A 12,459-nucleotide genomic window follows, 5' to 3' on the forward strand; every position below is an offset into this window, starting at 1 on the left:
GTACGAGTCTGCCGGCAGAAAGGCAGGAGCAGAAGAGAGACAGGGGATGCTGGTTGTGGAGGAAACAGGTGTGGGTAGCGGATACCCCGCATCCCCCCCAGCTAGGCTGCAACCTCAACAGTCACTCCTGGGGCAGAACGCCAGAGAGGGAGGGGCCTACCGGACTGGAGAAGTCATTAGCAACCTGCCAGAACCGGGTTAACAAAGGCAGGACTACAACTCCCAGCATGCTCCGGCCCAGTGGGGTGACGGCGGGCGGTGGCTGCGCTGCACCCGTCTGGTGCGCACAGGACCTGGGTCGGCACCGGAGCCTGTCATTCCGGAGGGGTCTGTGGGGGTGCGACCGGGCATGCACCCGGGTCCCCAGCGCACTGGCGGCGCAGGGCTCGCGATTCCCGCCCCACGGCCCCGCCCCTTGCCCCACCCCAGCCGGGCGGCTTAGCTGGGGCCGCAGCGCGGCGGCAACATCACTCTCGCTGCCGCTGCTCCGCCCCATCGCCTTCTGTTTTTCTCTCTCATTCTCCGGTGGCGACGGCGGGGAAGGAGGAGGCAGGGGCAGCAGCAGCCGCGCTGGCTGCAATGAATGATCCCCCAGCTGGGGGAGAGGACTCCAGGTGAGCCTCTGCCCTCGGGAGGGCCGGGACCCCCGGTCGCCCAGGACCTGCAGCCCCCCCGCCATGGATCCCTAGAGGAGGAGGAGGACAAGGAGAAGACAGCTCTGCCGCCCACCCCCATCCCATTTTCCTCTTCCTTTATCTCATTGTTGCTGTAGCTGTTTACGGCAGGGCTCCCGCTGCCCCAGCATGGGGCGGGCTCCGGGTACTGCCATTCGGCCGGCGCTTCTCCCGCTGCTGCCCGGCGATTCTGCCTAATTCTCCCTCCGCAGCTGGTGCAGCGAGGACCGGAGAGCGGTGGAGGCCCGGACTGCAGCAGCGACGGGGCCACCTCCCAGCATCCCCACCCTAGGAGTCTACAGGCGGATTGAAGAACGGCGCCTGGGGGCTGGGCCGGCCCCGCCGATACGGACCTAGGGAGGACATCAGGACCGCCTAGGCTGCGGAGAGGGGTGGGGGGGGTCAGGAAGGACAGAGCAGCAAGATGGCCAGTAAAACCAAGGCCAGTGAGGCCCTGAAGGTGGTGGCCCGGTGCCGCCCCCTCAGCCGGAAGGAGGAGGCTTCTGGTCACGAGCAGATCCTGACCATGGACGTGAAACTGGGCCAGGTGACACTGCGAAACCCCCGCGCTGCCCTAGGGGAGCTGCCCAAGACCTTCACCTTTGATGCCGTGTATGATGCCAGCTCCAAGCAGGCAGACTTGTATGATGAAACCGTGAGGCCCCTGGTAGACTCGGTGCTTCAAGGTTTCAATGGCACCGTGTTTGCCTATGGACAGACCGGCACGGGCAAGACCTACACCATGCAGGGGACCTGGGTGGAGCCCGAGCAGCGCGGGGTCATCCCCAATGCCTTTGAGCATATCTTCACCCACATCTCGCGCTCCCAGAACCAGCAGTACTTGGTCCGGGCCTCCTACCTGGAGATCTACCAGGAGGAGATTCGGGACCTGCTCTCCAAGGAGCCTGGCAAGAGGCTAGAGCTGAAGGAGAACCCTGAGACAGGCGTCTACATCAAGGACCTGTCCTCCTTCGTCACCAAGAATGTCAAGGAGATTGAGCACGTGATGAACCTGGGGAACCAGACCCGGGCGGTGGGTAGTACACACATGAATGAGGTCAGCTCCCGCTCCCATGCCATCTTTGTCATCACCGTGGAGTGCAGTGAGCGTGGCTTGGATGGCCAGGACCACATCCGTGTGGGCAAGCTCAACCTCGTGGACCTGGCTGGAAGCGAGAGGCAGAACAAGGCAGGCCCCAACGCGGCTGGAGGGACGGCCACGCAGCCCACGGGTGGTGGCGGTGGTGGAGGTGGTGGTGGTAGTGGAGAGAGGCCTAAGGAAGCCTCCAAAATCAACCTCTCGCTGTCTGCCCTGGGCAACGTGATCGCTGCTCTGGCGGGCAACAGGAGCACCCATATCCCCTACCGGGACTCCAAGCTGACCCGGCTGCTCCAGGACTCTCTGGGGGGGAATGCCAAGACCATCATGGTGGCCACCCTGGGGCCAGCCTCTCACAGCTACGATGAGAGCCTCTCCACCCTGCGCTTTGCCAACCGGGCCAAGAACATCAAGAACAAGCCCCGGGTGAACGAGGACCCCAAGGACACGCTGCTGCGGGAATTCCAGGAGGAGATCGCCCGCCTGAAGGCCCAGCTGGAGAAGAAGGGGATGCTGGGAAAGCGGCTCCGGAGGAAGAGCAGCCGCAGGAAGAAGGCCGTGTCAGCCCCGGCTGGGTACCCTGAGGGGCCGCTGATGGAGGCCTGGGTGGCCGAAGAGGAGGATGACAACAACAACTACCGCCTGCCCCAGCCCACCCTGGAGTCGGCCTTGGACAAGAACATGGAGAATTACCTGCAGGAGCAGAAGGAGCAGCTGGAGGAGGAGAAGGCGGCCATCCAGGATGACCGCAGCCTGGTGAGCGAGGAGAAGCAGAAGCTGCTGGAGGAGAAGGAGAAGATGCTGGAAGACCTGCGGCGGGAGCAGCAGGCCACAGAGCTGCTCGCAGCCAAGTACAAGGTAAGAGCCCCCGAGGGAGCAGGGGCTCTCCAGAGGTGTCCAGAGGGATCTGGGCTGGCAGGCTTTTCTTTGAGGGTCTGTGACCTGGCCGGAAGCAAAGTGTCCTGCCCTCCTGCCAAGAGCTCCCCTGGAGAAGGCAGGCGAATTTCTGCGACTCTGGACTGCCAGGCAGAGCCTCCCTGGAGCACCTAGGAGGACACACACACACACACACACACACACGCACGCACGCACACACAGAGCAAAGCAGCAGGCAGTCTCTCAAGCCAGTGAGCTTGGACTGGTCTGACCTGCTGCCTGTCAGTCTCTGCTGGTGGCCCCCAGTACCGGTCAGGTCCACGGACAGCCAGGCGGGCACTCAGCCCCGTCTGGGTGTGGGTTCTCACTCTTGCCTGGCCACTTCCCTCATGACGTCCTCCCTTTGCAGCACCATCAAACCTCACACCATTTTAATATCTGACGTTTGGACACTTCACAGTTTACAAAATGCCCCACATACATGATCTCATTTGATTCTTACGGTAGCCATCCGGGGTCCTGCTCCTTAAACCCCCATTTTACAGGTGAGGGACTAAGGCTCAGAAGAGTGACATGACTGAGGTTCCATCCTACACAGTGGCAGGGCTGAGCTGGAACCAGTGGCCCTTGGGCTCTTTTAGTTCTTGGATGGCGAGGCAGGATTATACATGGGTCCTGCTCCCTGTGAAAGTGGTCCAGTGGTCCCCTGGGCCCATTGTGTAGAATCTTAGGAAGGAGATCACGCAGAAGGTTGGAAAGAGCACTGGGGTCTACGCTGGAGACCTGGCATCTTGGCCTAGCTCTGCTACAGCTCATTGAGTGACCTTGTGTACGTTGCTTCTTCCCTTCCTCAAGCCTCAGTTTCCCTTTTTGTAAAACAGAGGGTTGGCCTGGGTGATCTCTGAGGTTCTTCTGATCTGAAAAACAAACCAACTGGCCCCCACACCCAGACCTCATCCTAGTAAGTTCCAATTCCCCATTGCCCTGAGAGATATCAGGGCCTCTGCGTCCTTCCTGAGCTGCTCCCTTCCCTGGGGAAGCCTCCAGGCCCCGTTGGAACTAAGCTGCAGAGGCCCCCTGCCTGGCCAACCACAGACCTGTTAAGTTTCAATGCTGCAGATGCCATGACTCAATGTTTCAGGCATTTCCAGGTCCCTGGAGTCCTTAACACTGAAGGTTGGAGGAAGAACGCAAGGAACCGTGAGCTGATGACTTGCTGGGGGGAGAAGAACATTACCAGTTCTTAGTCCCTCTCAGGAGTGTGGGCTGGGGTGCAGGGAAGCCCTGCCTGGGAGGGAGAGTGGCAACGGCTGGAAGAGGGACAGATGAGCTGCAGGCCATTGTCTGTGTTATGGGAATGTGCTGCTACACCAGGGGCTCTGGCCTTGCTTATTTAGTATTTAATTCACCTCCAGGAGCTCAGCAAGGGTTATGCTGAGCCGCTTCCTCAAAGGGATTGGTACATTTGGGGTCCTCCTGGGAGAAGCAGGATGTTAAAGGCAGGACAGTTAGACTCAGCTCTCCCAGGAGGAAGGGGACCCAGGCAGTCTAGTGCTTCCCACCAGGAAATCTTACATGGGCAATCTGTCACCAGTTTCATTACCAAGAGCCCCACCACCACCCCTTACTCCCTTCCCCACCCACCCTTAAAGCTGGGGGTCAACGGAGGCTAAGAGAGTGCACTTCAGCCCTGAGCAAATGGGTAGAAGGGATGAAGCGAAGGATCCAATGGGATCTCCCATTGTTGGCCACTCCCTGGTTCCCTCAGTAAGGTTCTTGGATCTAAGGCAATGTGGTGCATGGATAATGGGACTGTCAAGAGATCAGGGCGGCCAGAGCCAGAATTCTTGTACCAGAGGCATAGCCCACAGAATCCCCCCATCTTACAGCTGCCAGGGGCCTTGGAAAACTGAGGCCCAGACTTGCCCAGGGCCATACAGGTGAGTTAAGGAGAGCCAGACTCTTTGTACTTGCTCCGGCTTCTTTCCATTACACCAACGTCCTGATGTTGTTACCTGTGCTACGTGATAATCAGAGTAATTCATTTTTATGTAACTCTTTTATGTTTTAATCTCATGGAATCCTCCCAGCAACCTCAAGAGATGAGTATTACTATCTCCATTTGACAGTGATGAAAACCAAGGCTGGCGACTGTCTCCGTGACATGGGCTAATAGGCAGGCGGAGCCAGGACTGGAACCCAGGTCTTCTGATGGCCCCAGACCTGTGCTCTTTCCAAGTTTTCACGGATTCCTCCACATTTGATCTCTGTGTGACTCGGGGCAGAGGACTTTGCCTCTCTAGACCTCAGGTTTCCATTGGCCTGATGAGGGGAAGTCTGACACAGCTTCCTAGGGACTGGGTGCAATGGTCATTATGTGCCAGGCTTTCAGATATAAGTGAAGGGGGAGGGTTGCCTGGTAAATTCCAGGGGGGGGATGATTCCACATTCTGTGACTTCTTGTCACACCCAGCCCTGGACGAACAGCGGCCAGCAAGCCCTGAGTGGAGCCTGTATAGAGGACCCCGACCTCCCTATAGTCCTTAAGGGACTGCTGGTTCAGTGTTGGATGTTTCTAGGATAGAGGAAGCAATTTGAGGGCTCTTGAGGGATCCACTGGGTAATGAGGGGAGGAGCGTGTGAGAGATAATCCCAGGCCTGCCCATTTCACAGGGTTGTGCTGAAGATTAAATGAGATCATTAGTGTGAGGGCATTTGAAATATGTTGAAAGCACTACATCAGTGGAGGGCATTAGCAGCCACTGGGTGGCTTCTGTCTGCCAAGCAGGGGTCCGGTGATCTCTAGGACTGACATCTTTGTCATTGGCTTAACGCTTTCCTTCCCCTGCCATCCCGGCTGCCTTGCCATAGCCCTGCAGCCCTGGAACAGTGCCAGGCGAGAAAGATCCGGGAGCCCTCCAAAGGCGGGAGCTCCGGTCCCTCCTGGAAATTAGCTGAGCTTCTGCTCCCCATCTGCAGCACACGCCGGCTCCCACTTTCTGAGTTTCCACAACTCCCCTTGTCGCCTCCCTCATTCCCTTCTTCCAGTTCACACCACCCCTGGGGGCAGCTGAGCGGTAGCTGATGCGACCCAGTGCCCTCATTCACTCTCTCTGACTCATCTTACAGTCTGTCTCGCCTGCTTTCCCTGCCCGCCACCTCTAGGCTCCCCGTTCCCTTTGTTCTCCCCTCACTGTGTACAAACACCATACCTGTCTCCTTGGCGTCTCCCTTCATATTTACCTCGGGCCTCAGGGGATGGGAGGGTGTGCAAGTGCCTGAGGGTTTGTGATTGTCATTAGCGCCCTGTTTATCAGTAGTCACTAGCCATCCATACTTACCTCGTGTCTCTGGGGGGGGGGGGCTTGATAGCATACTAGACCTGAGAGGTAGGGAGAGTTGGTAAAGTCACAGGCAGAGCCACAGCTGAGGTTATGCCTCTGCACAATGGCGACTCCAGTGTTTGTGCACAAGGCACGTACTGCAGTGAGGACTGGGATGCCCGTAGCTTGGTCTGGAGAAGGCCCACTTTAATTGTGCAAGGAACACTTTTTTTTTTTTTTTTTTTTTTTTTTTTGCGGTACGCGGGCCTCTCACTGCTGTGGCCTCTCCCGTTGCGGAGCACAGGCTCCGGACGCGCAGGCTCAACGGCCATGGCCCACGGGCCCAGCCACTCCGCGGCATGCGGGATCCTCCCGGACCGGGGCACGAACCCACGTCCCCTGCTTCGGCAGGCGGACTCTCAACCACTGCGCCACCAGGGAAGCCCCGGAACATTTTTTAATGACTGTTTTCATTTTGAGCTTAAGTTTCTGAGGGCTCGGGCTAGAGGATTTCTAAAGCTTTGATTCTAGGTCTTTAGAGGGAAAGAAGAGTATGTATGTAGGGGAGGCAAGGGCTGCAGATGAGACACTATGCAGGCTGGAACTGACGGGGGGACGGGAAGAGGTAGAAACAACAGCACTGCTTGTTGATCCCCAAGTAAGTAGGTCTGGAGGGAGGGGGCGGGGTGCTGCTTGGCTAGAGCCCAACTCTCTCTGTGGTGGGTATGGGAAAGAGACCCTGCAGAAGCTGCCCCCAAAGCCAGAGGGATGAGGTCACTACAGAGAGTACAGACCGCACTGAGTTTTTACTGTCTATCTGTGGGCCCCTCTTCTTCCTCCCATTTCTCAGCATTGGCATTAACCATAAACAGTTATGCAAGAGGTGTTTCAAGCCCGAGAAACAACAATAATTGCAAGAATAATGCCATTTACTTAACACTTGCCACGAGCCAAGCCCTATACCATATATGGTATACAAATTATCTCATGTAATCCCTACAAGCACCTTCCATGAAAGGTGTTATTACTGTTCCCATTTTATACATGAGAAAACTGAGGATTTATGACTTGTCCAAGGCCTTATGGTTTGTATATGGCAAATCTAGTTGAGCCCAGGTTGGTTTGACACAAACTTGGATCCTCTTTTATGCTTAAAGAATCAGGAACATTGGGCTGGGAACTGGTTGCTGGGGAGGTGCTGAAAAATGACAGGAGCTGGTGTAAACGTGTTGAGTTGAAGGTGACAAGAGTCCCGTAGGCAGCAGGAGGTGGAGCAGGGGAGTTTAGAAGCAAGCACAGGACTGGAAGTGGAGTTTGGGGGCTCATCTGTAGAAGTGGGCTCAAATGAGCCCCCTGGCCCTCTGTTCTGGACGCTCTCTCCCTTTATGTAAGTGACTCCCAAATCAAGGTCTCCTGTCCAGGTCTTTGCTGACCTTTTTTTGTAGAGTGCTGTTTTCGGAGCATGGATATCAGAGTCAGGCAGGCCTGGGTTTAGTGATTTACTAGTTCTGAGACCTCAGTTTCCTCATCTATAAAATGGGATAGTAACAGTACCTATGTCATAGTTCTATTGAGAGGATGATAATCGACATTAAAGCACTTTGCATAGTTCCTGGCATGTAAGTGTTCGTAAATAATAACTTTATTACTGTTATCTTCGACTGCTTAATGGATGTTTTCACTTGACTACCTTCCTGATATGTTAAACACATCACATTTTCGTCTGGCATTCAAGGCCTACCAGATTCTGGCTGTAATATATGTCATCAATCTCGCCTGCCTAAGCAAGAGATAAGAGAACCTAACAGCCAACTCGTCTACCCCATACTTTGAACTCAGGATGTACCTCACTGCCCTTCTGCTGATTGCACTGTTTTTGTATCCTCGATTATCCTGGTAACCAGGGAGTGGGAGTTACGGGAGCAGGTTAAGCTCAATGTAAAGAACTTCTTAATAGTTAGAATTGATCTACTTCTAGAGATAATGGGCTCCAATCCCTGGAAGTGTCCGAGGAGAAACTGAATGCCACAGTTGCTCTAAAGGGATTCAGGTACCAGAAAGCCATTGAACTAGGTGATCTTTAAAGTCCCCTCCTCTTCAAAGTCCTTAATTGTTAAAAGTAGTAAAAGTAGTATTTTTTAAAGCAAAATATAAAATGTTCAGTTCATCTTTTTGAAAATTAAGGTGACAGGATTTAAATGTTAATGAAGGAGATCAACCAATAATAGAGATATTTCCAGCTCTCTATCATGGCCAATTAGAGAAAGACAATGAGAAGCAGAAAATAGAAGAAAATAGGAGGAAAGACAGGAAAGAAGTAGAGGGGGACAGTGAAGAGGGGAAAGAGAAATGGAGTCACAGAGTCGGGAAGAAAGAAGGAGAGAGAGTGCGTAAGGGGTGGACAGCAGTGTTTCTGGGGAGAAGAAACCCCAACTGGGAGAGAAAATGCTCTGGAGGAGAGCGTGAAATAGTATCGTTCCACTCTCCTGATCTTAAGGCTAGTCTCCACATAGGGCTGTGTCCAGTCTCTAGAGACTCCCCGATAATCTGGGGAGCGTCTACGATCCCAAAACTGGCCTGGTTCCTTCCACATGTCCCCAAGGACACCAGCCCCATGCCAGACACTCTAAGACTTACAGGGCCGGGTCGTCACGGAACTGTGTGCACCCATGCCTCCATCCCAGCTGAGTCCTCCGTGATCCTTAAGAGAAGAAGCCTCACCATAGCAAGTGACCAGAGCTCCAGGCTGGGTCTGGTATCTAGGTCAGAGTCCATGGCCTCTTGGCACTGTTGGGAGCAGTAACTTTCATTCCTTCGTCTCCCTGGTGGGTGTGGTCAGTTAACAGAATTTCCATGAGCTGGGGGCATTTGGTAATATAAAGGTTGGACCAGCAGGAAGCGTTTAAGACTAATACATTTGCATCAGAGGTTCTGGGATTCAAGTTATGTTGGGGCTCAGCAGGCCTTTTGGTCCAGTGTTGGGTGTCTCTTGCTGTGTGTTGGCTGGCGGAGTGTATTATCATATTGCCCTTAGTCATCTCCAGCCCCCGGATAGATTGGATGAAGTGGCTATGATAATGTTCTCATTGTGCTCTGAGGAGTAGGAGGAAGGGCCTGGAATTCAGCGGGAGAAGGGTACCCCCTCCCATCTGTGCCCTGCCAGCCTGCTGTCCCTAGCCAGTCTGGGGCACTTCTGGGGCCAGCTGGGCCTGAGAGCTGCTGAATCAGGTAGCCTGAGTAGATAAGAAAATGGTCTCGCTTCCCACCAATCCAGCCCTTCAGCCATGGGAGCTGCACAAGGCAGACTCCCGTGCTCAGAGCTTATAGGGCACCTGTACCGGTGCTTTGGAGTATATCTAGAATTTTTAATACCCCGAGGAATTCCTGGGCATTAAATCCTGGTCAGACTAAAGACTTACTTTCTAGTTGTCTCCTTTTCCTCTCAGATGTACTTAACGGAGGGGTGCCAGGCCCTGGGTTGAACTGTTTCTGCGGTGGTAGGTAATGGACCTGCAGGCTTTCTCCTTTCTTCAAGTGAGCCAGCAGAATAATAACAACAACAACTGGAATAATAACGGTAGCTACCATTTCTTTAGTGCATGTTTAATGCCAAGTACTCGCCCTACTCTCACATTGTTTGATTCAGTCTTCACGATAGCACCATGAAGTAGTGGTGTTTTAATCTCCATGTGACAGATGAGGATACTAAGGCACAGTAACAACGAGGGAACCATCCAAGGTCACATGCCTGTGAAGTGTTAGCGCCAGCATATGAGCCTATGTCTGCTTGACTCCAAAGCCCACGGTCTTCCCCTCCACACTGTATCACCAACTCAGAAAGGAAGGCTCCACGCCAGATCCCGGGCGGGTAGGCCCCAGTGGGAGCACTTGTCTGCTGAGATGCTTGACTCCACTCTGTCCTTCCACATGATGCAAACCCCCAGCCTCTGACCTCAGCCTAGAGCCGTTCGTTCATATAATCGACAAGTCTTTTTTAACACTATGACCAAGAACACAAGTCAGTAGATAGGGTTAACTTTGTCTTGAAATTGTTTAAGTTTCTGGAATGAATCACAAGAACTCACCAATAATGGTTATCTCTAGGGATTTTAATAGGAAGGGGGCTTTTATTTTTCACTTTATAGTGTTTTTACAACAAGCATATATTACTTTGTTAATTAAACAAAAACAAATCTAGAATTTTTAAAGGAGAGAAATATATAAAAGAAATGTGTTAATACATGGTTGGAAGATTGGCTTAAATGAATAATTGAGGGGAATCCAGAGTTGGTAATAATTCTTAATGATACCCAATTATTGGTAATCCTGTGACTTTGGACAAGTCACTTCCCCTCCCAGGGACTGTAAGAAATGATCAGTAGATGATTCCTTGCTTTCTGCACCATTTGCCTATTCATCTTGGAAGCAGCGGGTCAGGAGCCCGGGGTGAGAGACAGCCTGGATGAGGGGCAGTGAGGGCTGGAGAGGAATGACCAAGCACTACCTGGAAGCTGGAGGCTGAATGACCCGGGATCTGTAAAACACTGAATCTGCACTTTATGGATCCTTAGGTCTTATCCATTGCTGGCTTTGTTGCGTTCTGTTGTCTGGCTGGGTTTGCATCCCTGGTGCTGGAGAGAAACCCTTTAGCACAACACAAATAAGTGAGGGAAGTAGGGGAGAAAGACAAGGTAAGGATCAGATCTGAAGTGCTCATGGTTTTCTTACTCAAGTAGATGGGCTGATTTTTTTCTTCCTGCTTGTCTCCAGGGTGGACTGAAGCATTTCTGGGCATCCGTACCCTGTCCAGGGCAAGGCTGGAAGTAGAGTCCAGCTTACCTCATTCCCCAGCCAATATGTTTCCTGATCTCTAATTGTTCCTTCTTCTTGATGAGAGAATTACTAGCATTTGAAAGACCATTTATGTAGTTTTTTGAGCCATCCAAGGAGACTCAAGGCAGGAAACTTGGCCGTGGTTTCCTGATTTATGTTCCCCAAGGCAGAGAACCACTGAAAATAGCACTATTCTTCCCCTCACCATTGTCTCTTTCATTTCTTCTTCCCTTACTGCTGGTTCCTTGAGATCTATAACCAGTGGCCACAAAAGGAGAAACAGGTCTGTGATGGTAGGCATGGCCGTATTTCCTAAGAGGTGGGAGCCAGGATTGTTGCAGTAGTTATTTTGTTTTGCTCTCTGTGATGAGTGGTGGGTAAATGTCAATCAGGTACTGGAACAGCAAGTAACCACTGGCATTTGATTGTACATTATCATTTACCAGGTAGTTCCACATCTGTTATGCAACTCACCATTCTTACCCAAAGCCTGCAAGGTTAGTGGGTATTTGCACCATTTTACAGATGAGAAAACTGAAGTCCAGGAGCTGATGCCCTAGATTTCTTAGCAAATAGGATGGTAGAGTGTGTACCAGGATTCAAGTTCTCTGACTGTCATGCCCAGTGCCCTTTACATCTTTCCACCATGGAACTTGTGAGGTGGCCCTTCCCGTGAGCATTCGGGTTTCAACCTCTCTGGGGGACCCTAGTATTACTGGTGACCTCCCCCCACACACGCAGTTAAGAGCTCTATCCAGCTTATCTCAGAGGCCCCTATAAGAACTTCACACAGGCAGAAGCATCTTTAGCAGAACCCTGCCTGTTTCATCTGGAAGAGAAAGAAATGGTGCCCTGAGCTTTCCTGATGGTTCCTGAGTTGGCAAAGGTGCTAAGGCCAAATGTTGCTTTTCTCCAAGGCACCTTTCTGCCTGAACCCAGGAGAAAGCTGTGGACCAAGAAAAAGGACCCTGGACTCGGAATTAGGAAGCTGATGTTTAAATACTGCTTCTGCCACTTACTGGCTCCATAACCTCAAACAAGTCACTTCACCTGTCTGAGCCTTAGTTTCCTTTTATGCCAAACGGGGATCACACTCGTTATCTCATAAGGTTCTTGTGATGATGAAGTAGGAAGATTAATGCAAAAAGGACCTAGCCCAGCCACAGGCACATGGCAAGTTGCATCTGAGGCTCCTGTCTCCTGCAGAATGTCATAGATTAGCTGGCAGGGGCAGCGCAGAGCCTGTTTGGCTTCTCTGTAAAATCATCCTTGATGATACCTCCTCAGAAGGGTGGCTGTCTGGGCCTGGCTGTCTCCATTCTGGCTTTCCAGATCAGCACTTAATGAGTGTTGGGGTCTCCTTCTTCCTCCTGATTTTGCACTACAGTTGCTCCTGGAATGGGAAAAGGTGAGCCTCTGAATATCCCAAGCTGTATCTGCAAGCTGACATGGTCCCTGTGGTGATCTTGGCTGTTAATTGTCACAGCAGCTGACCTGCCTCTCATACCTGGAATCGAGGACCCTAATCGAGTTGGGAAATTATTTGGAGAGTGCATAGTCAATATAGGAGCAGACACACATACCGCTTCCGTAATTATGAGACTCCAGGCTTAGAATTCTCCATCTCTGGGCCTCAGTTTTGTCATCTGTAAAG

The 12,459-nt window shown here is 52.5% G+C and overlaps 1 protein-coding gene across 4 annotated transcripts in view; it reads left to right on the forward strand.

Annotated features, from left to right (window-relative positions):
* The first annotated feature begins 292 nt into the window (after nucleotides 1–292).
* The window catches only part of KIF3C (kinesin family member 3C), a 35,224-nt gene continuing 23,057 nt past the window's right edge, over nucleotides 293–12,459 (forward strand). For 3 of the 4 annotated variants that reach the window (XM_079940735.1, XM_079940738.1, XM_079940737.1), the window contains exon 1: nucleotides 293–2,631. In XM_079940735.1, coding sequence (XP_079796861.1) covers nucleotides 1,099–2,631 — 1,533 coding nt within the window. In that variant the 5' untranslated portion in view covers nucleotides 293–1,098. The remainder of the gene's footprint in view (nucleotides 2,632–12,459) is intronic. The other variant, XM_079940736.1, reaches the window with a different exon arrangement.

Source organism: Stenella coeruleoalba, assembly GCF_951394435.1.
Source record: "Stenella coeruleoalba genome assembly, chromosome: 13".
Taxonomy (NCBI): domain Eukaryota; kingdom Metazoa; phylum Chordata; class Mammalia; order Artiodactyla; family Delphinidae; genus Stenella; species Stenella coeruleoalba.